The following is a 17,427-nucleotide window of genomic DNA, read 5'->3' as shown; positions in this document are numbered from 1 at the left end:
TGGTGCTTAGATGTGAGACTTCTGGAAATGGGGTAAGCAAACCCCGACTATTCATTAAACCAGGAAAATGTTCATTTGTTATGCTCATTGGTAGCTATGACTGACACAGTGAGTGCCTGTGTTCTATTATCTTGGAGATATTTGCTCAAGCCTAACCTGCCTATTGATCTTAGTATTTCAGCGTAAGGGGCCAGCTTGTTAGTCTTGGTCCATTTTGGTTGTTTGTGGAGCCCACATCCTAACCTCTGGAAGATGTCACTCTGGGTCATGGTCAGTTGGTTACCATTTATTTCTGTTTGATTTCTTCCCAAATCTAGAGTGTGAACCGGCTAGCAATGGAAACAAGAGCAGTCATGAAAGGGAACCACTCCAGAAAGACGGCGGCGTTTGTCCGGGTGTGTGCTACAGATCGGGGCTCCAGACGCGGAGTGCAGCGGGCTCTTGAGTTTTCACTATGCTGAATGACTGTTCCCAGGGGTGCTAAATGTGTCATGAGAAGGGTGGCTTAGTGTTGATTTCCAAGATTTGTTTTTCCCTAGGAATCAATGGGCTAATCAGCTTCTGTATTGTTTTCGAAAGAAATGTCCAACAAGCCTAAATTTCCATACAAATCACACATCTCCAATCTCCAGATCTAAAACATTCCCAAATCTGATACTTGCCGTGATGCCACAAATGGACAGCTCCATGCTGTGACTGTGTTTCGTGTATAAAGTTATTGGAAATGCTGTGTGCGGTTACCGCTGAGCTGTGTGTATAAAGCATATAGGGGACATAGTGGAATTCTATGATTTGACTTGGGGTCCCCTCCACAGGATACCTCACTATGTATTATATACACAGATATTCCAAAATCCAAAACTCTTTGAAACTAGAAGCACCTCAGATAAGGGATGTTCACCCTCCATGTGTTCTGAGGCGGTTGAAAGAGACATTTGTATTTCTGTGTGCCAGCTGCATTCCCTTGAATTTTCTCTAATATATGAATATAAAATCCTTCTCTAGCAGTATCATTTTCACATAATATCTTCATGCCTATAACTGGAAGGCTTAGTATAGTTTTTCTCTTGGTCAGGGTTCTATCCAAGTCAAAGTTACATCCAAATGTCAGCATCTTGGGGTGACTCCCCAAATCACAGTAGAGTGGCAGTGCCCCATCTTTTAAAATGAAACCACGCCCAAGAGATTATAGTGAAAGGGAGGCATACACCCGTTACCTCTCGCCTCTGTCCTTAGTGTCAAGCACTGTCTGACTTTTTAGCCTCTCCAGCTTAGCTGCTTATTACCTCCACATTCCTGAGCAGTCAGTTTTTCTGTTGCCCACACAGAGGTGTTGTCTGTCATAAATACGGTGAGCATAAATACGGTGAGGGATGAAGAGTTAGTTTTCAAACTCTCTATTTTACCCCTTTCTCCTTCCCTAGCTTCCCAGAGCTCATCAGAACTAGAATTGCTGGTGTGTGTGTGTGTGTGTGTGTGTGTGTGTGTGTGTGTGTGAACATGGGCATATTGACTCACCATCTGCATCTCCCTTCTCTCTAGGCCTGTGTTGCCTACTGCTTCATCACCATCCCCTCCCTAGTGGGCATCTTCACCCGCCTCAACCTCTACCTGCATTCTGGTCAGGTTGCCTTGGCCAACCAGTGCCTCTCCCAAGGTAAGCCTACCTGTCTCTCTGTCCTTGATGCTCCCTTGTGACTTCGGAAGTTTGACTCAACCACACACATCCCTGCACGTATGTCCTGACAGATGCCTTAATGGGGAAAAAGCAGCAATCGGAATATTGTTATTCTTTTTTAAAATTTTTTGAGACAGGGTTTCTCTGTAACAGTCTTGGTTGTCCTGGAACTCTCTTTGTAGTCCAGGTTGGCCTCGAACTCAAAGAGATCTGCCTGCCTCTGCTTCTCGAGTGCTGGGATTAATTTTGTGCATCCCTACTGTCTGGCTTAGTGAGTATTTTTAAATGCTTTTGTAGTAGGAAACATGGAGTCAGGCAACACAGAGGCCGATGGACACAGATGGAGGAGTGAGATATTTTCTGTCCTGACCTTCTTCAGTCTGTTTGTCCATTTCAGGCCAGGTCTGGCAGCCAGATTTCTTGGGCTAGGATGCCTAGGGAGCCTGAGAAGTTAGGGCTGCTTCACCACAGCGGGTTCAGGGTTGTTTTTATCGTTTCTGTTTGTTCATGTGTTTGAACACCAGGCACACGGAGTGGAATCTAATCTTTGGATAGCAAATAGCCTGCTATTGGGGGTGACACCTCCACTCTCTCTGTGTAGTTTGCCTCAGAGGCTCCTCCTAAGTATCAAGAGGATGTTGGGAAGGTGAGAGTGTAAGCTCAGCCCTGGTTCCCGTGCTCGGATGAGAACAGCACCAGTGTTAGAACTCCAGGCTGCTGGGCCTTCGCCCCGACTTGAAGCAACTGCTGGGCACAGCGATGTGGTGTCTGCTTCATGTTTAAAAATTCATCTGATGATTTTTGCTGGAGTCCAAATGCAATCGCACTAAACCTTAAAAGCCCATCACTGTCCTTCTGAAAGCCACACAGAGCGGTTACTGGCCAAATAAATAATGCAGCCAATTACTGAGAAGGAGAGAGCTAAATATGAAGCTCGTGGGAGCTGGTTGCTTTGGTTGTCTCCCCGAACATCCTCCTATCTCAGCTGGCTCTAAAGCGTCCCTGCCCCCACTTCATTTTCGGGCCTGCCTTCATTCTATCTTGATTCCATCTCCATTTTCAGGCTGGCCTCTGCCAGGGCTGAGTCCAGAGTCTTAAACCCCCTGCAAGCCAGCTCAGGATGCTAGACAAGGCCTAGTTCTATCTGTTTGTGCATGTTTACTACAAATATTCCTGCCTGTCACCCGGGAGCACTGAGCAGCCCCAAAAGACTTGCACGTCAGTGTTTCCCACCTAGAGATGGCCCAGAAATGCCTGTCTGCCTTTTCTTTGCCTACTCCAGCTTCTTGTCCTTGTTTGTCAGTGGCTCAAAAGAAGGTGTGTTTTTATAAGGAGGACAGGGGGAGGGGAGAGGGAAGGAACACTCAGCCTTCTGATGTAGTGAAGGGTCCCAGCAAAGGTCTGGAGAAGTGAGATTGATCGCCTGGGTTCGGCCACCAGCACGCTGTGCTGAGGCCCTGGTTGATGGTGGCTTTCAAGTCTCCAGAATACAGTGGGTCTGCCCCTGGTTCTGCGACTTAGGGAAACAGATACCCTTGAGCAAGTTGGCCTTTTTGTGCTTCAGTTTATCCATGTACAAAGCAGAGGTGACGGCAGGGTTGCATCTCAGTTGAGAATAGATGAAGTCATGCCCTAAGAGCACTGGGCCACTGGCGCCAGGGAGCTGCTGAGTTGGAGTCCTGCAAGCGCAGTGTGACATTGACAGTACTGTGCTTTAGTGGTTTGGCTGTCTGTCTGGCTGTTCCTTTCTCTCCTCCTCTCCCTTTCCTCTCTCCTCCTCCTCCCATGTCTGTCTCTGTCTCTGTATCAGGCCCTCTCTATCCCAACAGTCTTGGCTATGCAGCCCTCCCTGGCTGGCCCCAAACTCTTGATCCTCCCGCCTCAGCCTCCAAAGTGCTGGAATTATAGGCGTGCGCTCCACACCCAAGGCTTCAGATTGACTTCTCACACGCAAACCTTGACTGTGGGAAAGCCAGTCTCGAGATAAAATGGCTGAGTCGGGCTGCGGATCAGAGACTGTGCAGTCCACTGCACAGAAGGAGAGAGCAGGCGGGGCCAGGGGAGCAGGCGGAGCTGGTTTTCTGTCACCTCTGTGACAGTGTCTCTCTTCCGCTCAGAGCTCTCTGCCATTCTTGTAGTTTTATTTCTATTTTTAAAACTTCCTTTATTCCTGAGAAGTTCATACAACTATACAGTGAAACATATTTGTATCAACCTCCTGTTTCTTCCCCCTTCAATCCCTGTGTGCCCCCCACAACATGGCCCTCTTCCAGTTTCATGTCTTTGTTTTTGATAGCCCAGAGTCCAGTTGGTGCTTCCCATGTGTGCGTGGGTGTGGGGACCCCCACTGGAGCCTGGGACACAGCATTTCATGTGTGCGTGGGTGTGGGGACCCCCACTGGAGCCTGGGACACAGCATTTCATGTGTGCGTGGGTGTGGGGACCCCCACTGGAGCCTGGGACACAGCATTTCATGTGTGCGTGGGTGTGGGGACACCCACTGGAGCCTGGGAAACCCACCCTGTCATACCAGGAGACAGCACTTCACAGCCCTCTTCCCAACACAGTGCTTTAACTTTGCGTGTTTTTAAACCTAGTGTCCTCTTATGTTTTCCTTCTTTATGAATTTTTATTCATCATTTGAGAATTTAGTACGATGTATTTTGAGTATATCCGTACTCCGCACCCAGCTCCTCACAGACCCACCCATCACACCCAGCTAACTTTATGCCTCTTGTTTCTTGTTGTTTTATTAAGCTTATCAAGTCCAATTTGTGCTGCCAGTATACTCTTGGATTGTGGCCATCCCCTGAGTGTGGTTGGCCTACTGCATTACAGTCCCTCCTCCCAAGGCTCGGGGATCCTTGTGGAACAGAGGGCAATGTGGAAGAAATAGTGTAAGTCAGAGGTGATGGATGACACGAGGAAATGGTTTTCCAGACACAACAGGGCAGTTGTACATATGTGCTCATAGTGTTTGTGACAGCATTCACAACACATACCTGTGCCCAAGCCAGACAAAAACTCAGCCTAGAGAAGGAGGCGTGAAGTCCCACGCCTCGCTGGGGAGCTATTGGCTGGTAGCTGCTGGGAGAGGGGGGACCGGTTTCTTCCATTATTCCCACCTCCTCTTCATCAGCGTTCCCCGAGCCTTAGTGGGAGCTGTGGCAATGGGAGGGAGGTGCTGATGGAGATGCCCCATTATGGCTGATAACACAGTCTCTTATTCTCAGCACTCTCCTGGGTTTGGCATCTCTGCTTTGACTGCTGCTCACTGCACGAAGGGAGCTTCTCTGACCAGGACTGAGAGCAGCCCCGGTCTGTGGGTGTAAGCATGAATATTTATAAGGCATTTTGACTGCATGATACGTTAGGAAAATGACAACAGCAGACTCTACCTTGGGGCCTGTGACTGCCCAGCCATGGGCTTTTGACCACAAATGCTAAAAGTGTGGGTGTGGCAGAAGGAGAACACATATGCACTGTTATTGGGTGTGTAAACTAATGCAGCTACTTGGGAAATAGTCTGGAGGGTCTCACAAAACTAAAACTAGAACTGCCAGTGACCCAGCAATAGCACTCTGGACTGTACAGCCTACTACAGAGCTACTTGCAAATCCATGTTCACTGTGGCCTTGCGCTGTGGTTTTGATTTAATGGGAAGAGAGAGGATAGTGGGGAGGCTAACTGAAACCCACTAGTTAGTAAACTAAGTTCAAAATCTAACGTTTTGTAAAAAAGAATTTCAGTGAAATCACCTTTTGTGGATGGGCAATACTGCTCCCAGATTTGTATCATTTACTGAGCATTACAGTGCAGGGCATAGGCCACCTCTCATGGAGTAACTGTTTAGCGAGGCCCCAAAGGTCTCTAAAATAACACAGGCTCTGGCCATTGCTCTTGGTTGCCCATCATAACTTCATGGGAAGACTGTTGCTGAAGACACCTCACACTTTGGCTGTAGAGTACAAAGAAGCCAGTTTCAGACGAACCTGGAAACTTCTTTGCTGGCTGGCTTCCATAGTGCCAGAGAGTTCTGTGTAGACTGTGTAGGAGGAAAAACCTCAGTGGTCCTACCCAGCAGTGGACTGTGAACGCTGCAGCACTGGTGGCCGAGAAAGATGTGCCCACTGTGCAGTCCTGGCATGACCGTTCTGGGTAACTCGAGGGCCTGCTCCAGGGAGGAAATTTCATGCTCGGTCTTATAATCCTGGCCTCTTTCTTTTTTCTCAAAAACTTTTATTAATTAAATTTGTTCTTTGACAATTTCATACATGTAATTGTCATACACATAGTTTATTCTGTTTTCTTTCCCCCCACGCTCTCATATCTCCCTCTTAAGTTTGATCTTTTTTTCAATGTACTTTTAAAAAATTTCTGTGCTGGAGCTTAGTTCCCATGCTCTGTCTCTGGAAAGCCTTCCTCAGCCCACCCCAGACAGCAAAAGCTAGACGAGTTCGGTCTTTAAGGCATTCCTTTGATGCTGGCTTTTTCTTCACTGCTTCCTCACTGTTGTTCTGGACTGGTAAACAGGTCATTGCTGCCACCCTTTCCCCTTCCTCCTCAAGGTCACCAAGCCCACAGGCCTCACTTTCACTTTGCTATGGGATCAGGACTCCTGGCATTGTCTACGTCACATGTGTTCTGTAGGTGCTTTACAAATGAGTGGGAACTGATGATAACAATAGCTAATATTTTCTCTGTCTTTTTTATTTATTTTGGGGGAGGGTGGTGAGACAGCGTTTCTCTGTGTAGCCCTGGCTTTCTTGGAGCTTACTATGTAGACCAGGCTGGCCTCAAATTCAAAGATCCACCTGCCTCTGCCTCCCCAGTGCTGAGATTCAAGATATATGCCATCACCACCCAGCAATTCTTTTTTATTTATCTGTTCTTTAAGAGCAGGATCCTAGAATCCCCAGCTGGCCTTATGCTCATTTTGTAGTTGGGAATGAATGACCTTGAACTTCTGATTCTTCTGCCTTCCCTCCCAGTGATGAGATTATAGGCATAGGCCACCACACCCAGTTCATGGGTACCGGGGATTGACCGTCAGACTTTGTGTGTACCTGGCCATCACTCTACCAACTGAACTATATCCCCAGCCCCAATAGTAGTGATGGAAAAGCCAGGCATAACAGTCCATGCCTATAACCCCAGCATGTGGGAAGCTGAGGCGTGAGGATCCTAGTTCCAGGCTAGCCCAGTCTACAGACTAAGCCTCCGTTGAGAAGCAAACAGTGAAGCTAACAGGACGCAAATGTCTCAGAGTGAGGATGTAAGTAGTAAGCAGAGGCATCTGTGAGGAAGACAGCCTCACCAGAGCCTTTGATGGGTGAATTAACTGTATATTTACAGTCAAAGAAAGCCCAGAGCCTTCGGTGGGTGAATTAACTGTATATTTACAAAGAAAGCGCAGAGGGTCCTAGCATGTGCTTAGACCTCAGGGCACAGTGGTTGGAGCTGCTGTGCGGGTCAGTGTGAGGAGCCCAGGGAAGCACAGAGCAGGCACTGCTGCCGGGTCCCCTGTTGGGAGCAGGTGGCTTCTGTCACCATGGCAAGTGGCACTGAGGAAGCAGCGGGGCATGGCAGTAGGTGGGAAGAGTGCTTTTGCATTTCCCCTTTCTAGAAGGTAAGAAGCAGCTTTTGAAGGAGAAAACTGGTCCCTGTCACTCACCAGGCTCTCAGCATCTGTGTGAAAGGCCACAGTTGTGACCTGTGAGCAAAGCATCATCTGAGTATGGCAGATGTGACTGTGTCCCCCAACCTCGAGGCCTCTGTCAGTTGTTATAGCTGGAACAGCTCGCACATAGGTAGGCAGTGGTGTGAAGAAGCCTGCGTTCACATCTGAACAGACAGACCCTTCTGCCTCAGGGAGTGGTGACCAGGGATGAGTGACAGCTGTTGATGGGGCCTCAAGAAAGAGGCACAGTGGGTCTCTCAACTCCAGCCATGGCTTCCTTCCTCCTGCTGGCATTTCTTGCTCATTTTTTATATGCAAAATATTGTCCTAGAAACAAGAATGCATGTAGAGCCCCTGTGTTAGTGAGGGAGAGGCAGTCTGTTGACTGTTAGTGCATAAGGCAGTATGTGAAAAATGGCTTTCAGCATGTCCACGTGGGGACTCTTAGAGCAGAAAGGAATGAGTTGTCTTAAAAGAGCCAAAAAGCTTCACAAAACAGATGGCACTGGGAACCTGGGAGGGAGGGGTGGTCTGGTTACCCACAGTGCACCCGAGGACGTTCTAGAGACTGAAGTGATGGCACAGGAAAGGGCTAGGGGCCAGGAAGCAGGAAGGACAGCCCAACAGGGTGAGGAGATGGAGTTGAGAAGATAGATTGAGGCCTTACTGTGGAGAGCACTGAACTCCCAACAAACAGGTCATTTCATTCTGTATGTATGGGTTGCTTATCTTCATTTTGTAGGTAAAGAGAGTAAGGCTTGTGGTTTGCCTGTGGCACCCTGTCACGTGACCTCACCTAACATGGAGACTCTGTAAAGCACCGTGCTGTTAAAGACAGTCCCTTCATATCAACACATACTTTGCTCCTGAGTCCCAGATGCATATGGTGCTAAAGACCTGTTATTGTAGATTGACCATTTGATACATTTATGAAAAAAATCTTTGTGTGTGTGTGTGTGTATATGGTATAAGTATACATATCTGTGTGTGAGTGCAGGTGCATACATGCTATGGTGCACTTGTGGAGGTCAGAGGGACGTTCTTGTTTTGAAACAGGGTCTTTTGCCAGTTAACATTGGAACACACTCCCATGCTGGGCTTTCCATGGGTGCAGGAATATGAACTCAGGTCATCACACTGCATGATAAGCACTTTACTCAAGGAGTGTTTCTCCCAGGTCTCTGTGTGTTTTGTTGTTGTTTGTTTTTGTTTGGTTTGATTGTTTGTTTGTTTGTTTTTGAGACAGTCTCAAGTAGTCTAGGCTGACCTCAGACTTGCTTGATAGCCAAAGTTGACCTTGAGCTCCAGTTCCTCCTGCCTTATCTCCCAAGTGCTGAGGTTGCATGCATGAGCTACCGACTGTCTCCATAAACTTAGTAAAAAACAATGAATCATAATTAAGGAGTAGGGAATACTGAATCCCCAGTGCTTAGGGAAAACTAGGCTTGCTATTCATGGACAGATGCACAGCCTCCTGGGCGCCTTGCAGAAGAACAGAAAGTCACTACCCTGACCCACAAATAGGAGGTAACTTGTGAGCTGGGCAGCCTTGGCTCAATGCAGAGCCCTGGGCACTCTGAGATGAGAGGGAGAGAACAGATAGACACCAGGAACTTTGGTTTGGTGCTGATGAAATTGGAGATAATTTATACATCTCCAGTGGACCTTCACATTAAATATTGATGTTCAACGTGAACGGAAAGGACATGTTGCCGAATCCATGTGGCAAAGTCAAGGTTATATTAAGCTGTCATTGGTAACAATTAAGCCATAATGAATATGCCACTTAATTGTCCCTAGGCATTTGTACTTCTGTAAGGCTTGCTCTCTTTTGGCATCGTTGAAATAGTAGCCCTTATGTCTTCAAACTTAACTGCTTTAAGAACAGCTTCTGTTCACAAGCATGGGTTGGCAGTAACAGGACTAAACCTCGGTGGCCAGCTGCTCTGAACCATGTGGCCTCACCAAAGTCATCTGCATGTCTTAGTTGCAACACATCAAGTTTTCAGGCTCTGGGGTGTGTGTGTGTGTGTGAATGTGTGTCCCTGCACCTGTGTGTATACGTGCATGTGGACTCAGGTTCTATATCAGGTTTTGTTCCTCAGGAGCTATCACCTTATTTTTTGAGGCAATCCCTAGTGCTGCCAAAAAAGAAAGAAAAGATTCTAATAATATTCTCTGTATCCCCTCACTCCCCTCCTCCAAAAACTTGGTATTAACAGGACCTTTTTTTTTCCCTCTGTTCTTTTCTTCTATATACTGTAGGCAGAATTTTTCTGTGTCCTGGCAGCTGCTCCCAAATAACTACTCAGACTTATTATTAATTATAAATACTCAGCCGGTAGCTTAGGCTTGTCTCCAGCCAGCTCTTACAACTTAAATTAACTCATTTCTATTAATCTATGTGCTGCCCCGAGGCTTGTTTACCTTGTCTATGAACTTCCTATGTTTCTTCTTCCAGTCTGACTTAAGACCTTCAGACTCCACCCTTCTTCCTAGCATTTTCTCTGCCCTCAAAATCCTGCCTAGCTATTGGCCAGTCATCTTTTTATTAACAATGAGAGCAACACATTTTCACAGTGGACAGAAGGATTATTCCACAGCAATGTACGCATGAAAAATAACCATTGCAGGGCTGAGGATGTAACTTAGTTGGTAGAGTGGTTGTCTAGCACAGGTCATCAGCACTGTATAAAAGTGGGCATGGTGGCACTTGCCTATAATCCTGGCACTCTGGAGGTAGAGGCAGGAAGATCAGAAATTCAAGGTCATCTTCAGCTATACGATAAGCCTTGGAGCCCCATGTGAAATCTTCTGCAGTCTTGAGAATGATCATTCCAATAGGGTTGTCTGGAGACTTCTGACCCTGGAACAGGTCTGACTCCATAGGGGAACTTCTCAGAGAAGACCTCTCTGGCACATGCACTCTGTAGTGCGGACCAGGATCCTACTCAGTCACCATAGAGTGTGATACCCTTGGCTTAGTGCAGTTCTTCTCCAACCCAAGACATGAGGTGGCCTCCCTTATGACAGGAGGGACCCAGTGTTAGATACAGCACTCGGGAGGCCCTGGTGGGTGAGACATAGAGACACCATGTAGACAGTGCTCAGGGAAGAGTTTTATTTGGTGAGGGGAAAAGAGGGGAGAGAGAAAGAGGGAAAAAGAGAGATAAGGAGAGAGGGAGAGAGGGGGTGCACAACTCATGGGAAGAGAGAGAGAGAGAGAGAGAGAGAGAGAGAGAGAGAGAGAGAGAGAGAGAGAGAGAGAGAAAGAGAGAGAGAGCGTGAGGAGGAGAGGAGGGGTTTTCTTTTTTAAAGGAGAATTTACATCAGGATGCAGGGTGGCCCAATGGGGCGGGTCAGAATACTAACACCCAGGATAATTGTTTTCTGAGACAGGTTCTGATGAACCACAGGCTGGCTTTGAAATCACCCTGTAGCCAAGGAGGAACTGGGGAGGGAAGCAGGAGACAGGTGGCAGGGAATTGTAGCAGCAGTCAGTGTCTGAAGACTGACTGTGGGCCAGGTGCCATGCTAAGGTGCAGGATGAGCCTTTTGTTTTCTCCTTTTTGAGGAGGGAGTTGTGGGGAGGACCCAGGATCTTGTGTGTCCCACACTGGCCTCATACTTGGTATGTAGCCCGAGATGAACTTCTGATCACCTGTCTCCACCTCCTGGATGCGGGAATTACAGGCATGTGCCACCACACCTGGTTTATGCAGTGCTGGGGACTGGTGAGTACTAGGTAAACACTCCACACCCCAGCCCCAGGAAAACATTCTTTATAAATGAAAATCTGATTCCTCCTTTTGTTTGTTCATCTGTGGCTTTTACTAGTTCCAGAGTACGTGCTGTGTGACATCAGCATTAGCCGGGTGCAGCGACTCATACCTGAAATTCCCAGCTACTTTGGAGGCTGAGGCAGGAGGATGGCTTTAGCTTAGGAGTTTGGTTACAGTTGGGTGAACGTGGTGAAGACTCTGTTAGAGTCTTCTGTTAGAAATTTTAAATGTTACAGTTTTTTGGGTTTTGTTTTTAAAGAGGAGATGCGATGTTGACAGGATTGTTCAAACTCTGCACTGAGGAAAACCTGTTTTCACTTGCGGACTTTTTTTTTTAATTGAGTTCTGTTTACTAAGCTGACGTGGAGAAGTCCCCCAGACATTTTTTTGGATGGGGTGCGCCTTCTGGGAACGGAGTAAGAATTTGCCTTGGAACCATGTGTGCCTAGCCCTTAAATAACTGGGTTAGAATTGGAACTGGGTGGGGTGAGTGACAGGAGCCAAGGGACAAAGCTGCTGCCACTTTAATGGGGTATAAAATAGGCACATTCTCTGGGCCACGGGTAACAAACACATAAATAGAAGAATATAAATGGTCCTCCCAGCCATTTGGAGCAGAATTTAGTTCCCACTGCGAAGTGCTTTGCGTATGGTCTTCAGGAAGTTTTCTGGGGCAGCAGAGTCACCAGGCATGGGGACAGTGGACTTCTAAAGAGACATCCAGACACAGAGGAGTCCAGGCACCTGCCTGTACTGGGAGAGCTGGGAAGGGGGGGTGATGCCAGGGATATTTTTTTGGTTCTTTTGTCTTTTTTTATTATGGCCAAGTATATATAACATAAAACTTCATTTTAAATAGTTATGTGAGATTTTCTACATATTTAACTTTTTATTTATTTTTGATGATTTCATACATGTATACAGTGAAATATAATCATATCTGATGCCCCTATTTCTCCCCTCCAACTCCCCTCCTATCTCCTACAATATGATCCCCCTCCCAACTTCATGCTTTTGTTTGTTTATTTATTATTGGTAATCCAAGTCTGGTTGGTGCTATCCATGTGTACATGGATGTGGGACATGGGAACCTCTCGCAGCAGCTATCAACTTCCAACAGCTTCTCAGGAAAGCACAGGCCTGGAGACTCTGCCCATCTGTGCTGGGATCGTGACTGTACTGGTCTCATGTAGGTCTTGTGTAGGCAACACAGCTGCTGTGATGTTTTAGTGTGATAGCCCTGTCCTGACCAGAACACAGCACCTTACAGCACCTTTCCCCACTCTCTGGGGATGTTCCCTGTGCCTTAGGGGGAGGGGAGGAGGGGGAGGTTGTACAGATGTCTCATTGAGGCTGAGCATTCAGTCATCTCTCCACTCACTGTTGCCCACTGCAAAAAAGAAGCTTCTCTGACCAGATAAATAAGGTCTTAGGGCACAAGGTAACTATTTAGAAGGTGATTTGACAGCACAACCATTTAACAAAATAACAATAGCAGATTCTACCCTAGGACTATGGCCTAGGGCTTTTGGCCAGGATTATAGTACCAGGCATGAAGTTCCTTCCTGTGCAGCAGGCCTCAAATCCAATTTTATTTTAGTGTGTGTGTGTGTGTGTGTGTGTGTGTGTGTGTGTGTATGTGTATGCATGCATGCCACAGTACATGTGTGGAGGTCAGATAACAACCCTTGAGAATTTTTCTCTCCTTCCGCCTTTATGTGGATTTCAGGAATGGAGCTCAGGACATCAGACTTGCACAGTAAGTGTTTTTTACACACTGGGCCATCTCACTAGCCCAAACACTTGTATTATAAATGTATACTGCAGTGATATTCAGTAAAATCAGGATCCTTCAGGGGCCAAGCCAGGGATTCCAGATTCTTGTCATATTATTTAAGAAGGAAATAAGGAAGACAATTTTGTGTAAGGGTGAGGCCCCTGGCAGGTTGACTACCCTCCAATGAAGGCTGAATATCCAAGAGTATATGGGCAGCCCAAACTGTGCCTGATGGCTTAAAAAAATAAAGAAGACATAAAGCTGGGTGGATAGGGAAGTGGAGATGGATCTGGGAGAAGTTGGGGAGGGGGTGAATATAATCAAAATGCTTTGTCTGAAAGTCTCAAAAACACTAATACAAATGAAAAAAGATGGAATAACTTTGCATACAGACCACAAAGCAGCAATAAAAGTATCTAAAATGATAGTACAGATTGGAATGGAATGCACTGTCAAGATTGACAAGGGGCCACATAAGTGACCCAAGTTATTGTTTACTGCCTCCTTTTAGGGGGTTCAAGAGGAGGAGTTTGGTGCTGAGGAGCGTAGTTTGGGTGGTTTTCTATTTTGATTGACAGATTATGTTATATAACCATTCTCCACTGCATATCCACAATGCACCTGATTTTAATCTTTTGCATGCCCAGTTATGCATAGGCATAGGCTGGTAAATGGGATTTCTCATGAAAGTTCACTTTGAGGACACAGTTTGCGTATAAGGACATAGTACTTGTTGCATATATACTTAAAACTAGTTCAGGCCAGATCAGCCTTCCTACTACCAGCTAGACATACCTAGAGTAAGACTGGAAAACTCTCCCCGAGTCTTTAAGGGGAGGAGAAACTGCATTATTCAGAGTAAGGTTTATATGCAGGTGGGGGCTTGAGGCTGTAACTGGCTGCTGCTGGGCACATTGTTCAGAGAGGTGTGTGTGTGTGTGTGTGTGTGTGTGTGTGTGTGTGTGTGTGTGCGCGCGCGCACATGGTACATGCAGATAAAGGCCTCAGGCTGCCAGGTGCATTATTAGAAGAGGGGCTGGTTTGTGCATAGGCCAAAACAGATGGAGTCCCAGGTATATAAGCTGTTCGCTCCTGTGCTTGCTTGTCTCAATATGGGGGTGCTGGGAGAAATAATACACCCCACTCTGGCAGAATGGAAAGAAAGATCTGCCTTTCTCTGAAGAAGAGTAGAGTTTCCTTTTAGAGACCTAGAAGGTGAAGTGGGATGAATTCAGAAGTGCCTTCCTTTTTACTAGCCCATATTTATTATATTCTCAACCCTTCATTCTAGACCGGAGCACTGAGCAGGCTCCTGTGCAGCAGTGCTTATTAGCTCATAGATAGATCGGTCCCTTGGCCGCTTTTATGACATCAGCTCTTGCTCTCCCTCTTCCCCCCAGTATGGCCCTAGTGCCCACTGGAGTGCCCTGAGCTGCTGCAGCTGCTGTTACACTAACTTTGATTAGGGGGTACAGAGAGGCAGACAGTTGGGGATGTGGGAGCCAGCCTGGCAGAGAAGCTCCCAGAGCTCAGCACATGTCACAGGAAGCTCCATGGTGAGCCCTCCATGGTGTGTTGTGTTTCCTGGAAGAAAGAAGATAAGTTACAGGCCCTCTCAAGTTCAGGCACACGCTTTTCTTGTTAACCATGAGCCTTTGCTCCTTGGGGAGCCAACATCTGCCAGCGAGCCGGCCCCTCAGGCATGCAGTTGGGGTTGCTGCTTTTAACCCAGGCTCTTGCGCCCTGCTGCAGCATTCTTGCGTGTCATTGGAAGTCATTTTCTGGTGGAAAATGAACTGGTCCGTGAACACATTTGATGTTGCTGAGCAGTAGAAGGGTTTATGTCTCAGGCCAGTGCTTTGCCTTGAGGCTTTTTCTCATGGTCAGCACTTTGGCAGGTCTACAAAGAAGTCCCATCTCCACCTTCCCCAGGGATCCTGTCCTCTGGCTCTCTCCTCTTCTCCTCCTCCCTTTCTCCCATCTTTGGAAGTCCTTTTGTTTTACAGATTATTTCATATCTCTTTAAATATCTTTATTTTTCAAGTAATTCAAATAATTCTCTGGAAATGTTACTTGGTTAGAAGTCTCTAGGGCTCTCTGTGTGCTTGCATATGTGTGTGCACATGATCATGTGTGCATACATGCACTCTTGTACGTGTGTATGTAGGCATGCATTCATTCCTTCATTCCTTCAGACATCTCAGTGTGTGTTGGCTTATTTTCTTAGCACCATATTCCTGTGTAGCCCAAGCTGTCCTAGACCTCACAGTCCTCCTGGCTTATCCTCTTGAGCACAGGGTTACAGGTTTGTGCCCATGTGCCTAGCTCAGTGGTTGTTTCTTTGTTCTAAAAGAGACTGAGACCAGGCTCTGAGCCAAAGCTCTGCCAGCCACTCTAGAACCTTCCACCTACACAGGAGTAAAATGAGCCCTTCCTCACTTCACACATTAGTTCCCAGCTTGAAGTGGCCCTGGTGACAGCCCTCCCATTCCTGTGGACATAAGGACTCATTGATCCAAACCAGGCTACCTAGCTCAGGTGACTAATGTGTGTGTGTGTATATGTGTGTGTTGTGTACATGTTCTTGTGGGTGTGTGCACATGTGTGTGCATATGCACCTGCTTAGGAGCATGTGTGTGGAGCCCAGAAGTTGATGTCAAGTATCTTGCTTCACCACTCTCTACCTTATGTTTTGAGGTAGGGACTGTCAGTGGACCTGGAGCTCCTTGACTGGCTGGATTGGCTGGTGCCCCAGGGACCCTCCTAGTTTCGCTTTCCTGGTGCAGGGATTACAGGCGCACCCTGCTGCACTCAGCCTTTGTGTGTGGGTGCTGGGCATCCCAACTCAGCCCTTCCTTGTGCAGCAGCACTTCACTGATTGAGTTCTCCTCCGGCCCTTTCCTAGACTGTCTATAAAAGTCTCCCCTCTCCTGTAGTCCTTCAAGGCTGTCAGCTACAGGGTTTCCTGGTTGCTATAGTAACAGCAGTGCCTCATCTATGGTGGTTTGAAGAACCGACAGCTGGACGTCATACTGGCTAACCTGAACCCTCAAGGTTGCCTGACTTCCGTGCGTCTCTCAGACTGACCCCCGGCCAGTCTAAGGAAGAGCCCAGCCTTGAACTTTTCACAGTGCTCACCCTCTGACTTTCTTCTCTTACAGCTGATGCTTTTTTCAAAGCTGCCATCGGCCTCGTTCCGGAAGTCCCAAAGATGATAAGCATCGATGGGAAGCTGCGGCCGTCGGAGCCCTTCCTCCTGGAGTTCCTCTGTAATTTCTTCTCTACTCTACTGATCGTGCCGGTATGTTGCCCAGGTCCACAGGGGGTCTGTTTTTACCCTGCCTTAGTATCCTGAGGCCTGAAGGGGTAAGGCTCTGTGGACTGGCTCTGTCATTGTCAGTGTGGGCCGCTGGGACAGAGTGCTTGAAGCCCAGCCGCTTCAGTAGCAGACATGTGTTTCTTACAGATCTGAGGCTGAGAGTCTGAGGTTGGAGGCCAGCTTGGCTCTGCCAAGGGTCCTGTGCCCTCAGACAGCCCTCTTCCGGAGGTGAGACATGATCACATGGCAGAGAGTAAGAGCCGGGGTTGCCGTCTTGGTCCTTTGGGTAATTGATCTTCTGGGTAAATCTTCTGGTAATTGTTACCTCTTTCAGGCCCCATGTGTATTGGGCAGGGTTCTCAGGACCAAAAGAATGGATATGTACTACATAGGGGATTTATTAGGTGCGCTTGCAAATATGGGTGCCCTTGCAAATATGGGTGCCCTGAAGAGACTGAGAACCTAGTAGCTGCCAGGCCCACAAAGCTGGATTCCTCAGATGTCCCCAGTGTGACACTAAAGACCTGGAAGAGTCTTGGAGAGCCTACTCTTCAGTCTTCATTGGAAGGCTCAGGAAGCCGAGCTCTGGTATCGTGGAAGGATGGCGGCAGCAGGGTAGATGCACTCACAGCAGAAGGCAGACAGGCAGGCAAAAGAAGCACTGCCCTTCTCTAGGGCTGTCCACCTGGACGAGGCTCTTCATCTCTGTTATCTTCCCAGGAATGCCCTTACAGACCAGGCATCTCTTTTTTTAAAAAAAATATTCTATTTATGTGAGTGTTTGCCAGCATGTGTCTGTGCACACATGTGTACGTGGTGCCCACAGAGGCCAGAAGAAGGTGTCAGATCCCCCGGAACTAGAATTGTAGACAGTTGTGACCCACCGTATGGGTCCTCGGAAAGAGCAGCTAGTGCTCTTAACCACTGAGCCAGCTCTCCATTCCCAACCAAGTGTGTCTTTTAGCTGATTCAAGGTCCAGTCGAGTTGACCACCAAACTTAACTACTGCAGCATCTAATTGGGGTTGGGGCTTCAGCTTGTGTGTCTGGGGGTGGGGGCGGGCACCAACACTCAGGGCACTGTACTCTGCACTGCCAGGGCAAGGGCTCTGAGGCCGTGGACCATGATGGCGAGAGTGGGAGGAGCCTGCTCTTCCTCCTCCTGGCTCTGCAGGTCGGGCAGTTACCTATG

At 47.6% G+C, this 17,427-nt stretch overlaps 1 protein-coding gene across 1 annotated transcript in view; it reads left to right on the top strand.

The window, feature by feature from the left end:
- The window catches only part of Vps35l (VPS35 endosomal protein sorting factor like), a 108,969-nt gene that overhangs the window by 71,436 nt on the left and 20,106 nt on the right, over nucleotides 1-17,427 (top strand). Inside the window, exons 25-27 of the mRNA XM_059268177.1 lie at nucleotides 318-395; nucleotides 1,543-1,657; nucleotides 16,079-16,218. Coding sequence (XP_059124160.1) covers nucleotides 318-395; nucleotides 1,543-1,657; nucleotides 16,079-16,218 — 333 coding nt within the window. The remainder of the gene's footprint in view (nucleotides 1-317; nucleotides 396-1,542; nucleotides 1,658-16,078; nucleotides 16,219-17,427) is intronic.

Source organism: Peromyscus eremicus, chromosome 1 (assembly GCF_949786415.1).
Source record: "Peromyscus eremicus chromosome 1, PerEre_H2_v1, whole genome shotgun sequence".
Taxonomy (NCBI): Eukaryota; Metazoa; Chordata; class Mammalia; order Rodentia; family Cricetidae; genus Peromyscus; species Peromyscus eremicus.
This window is presented reverse-complemented; position numbering and strand designations above follow the sequence as displayed.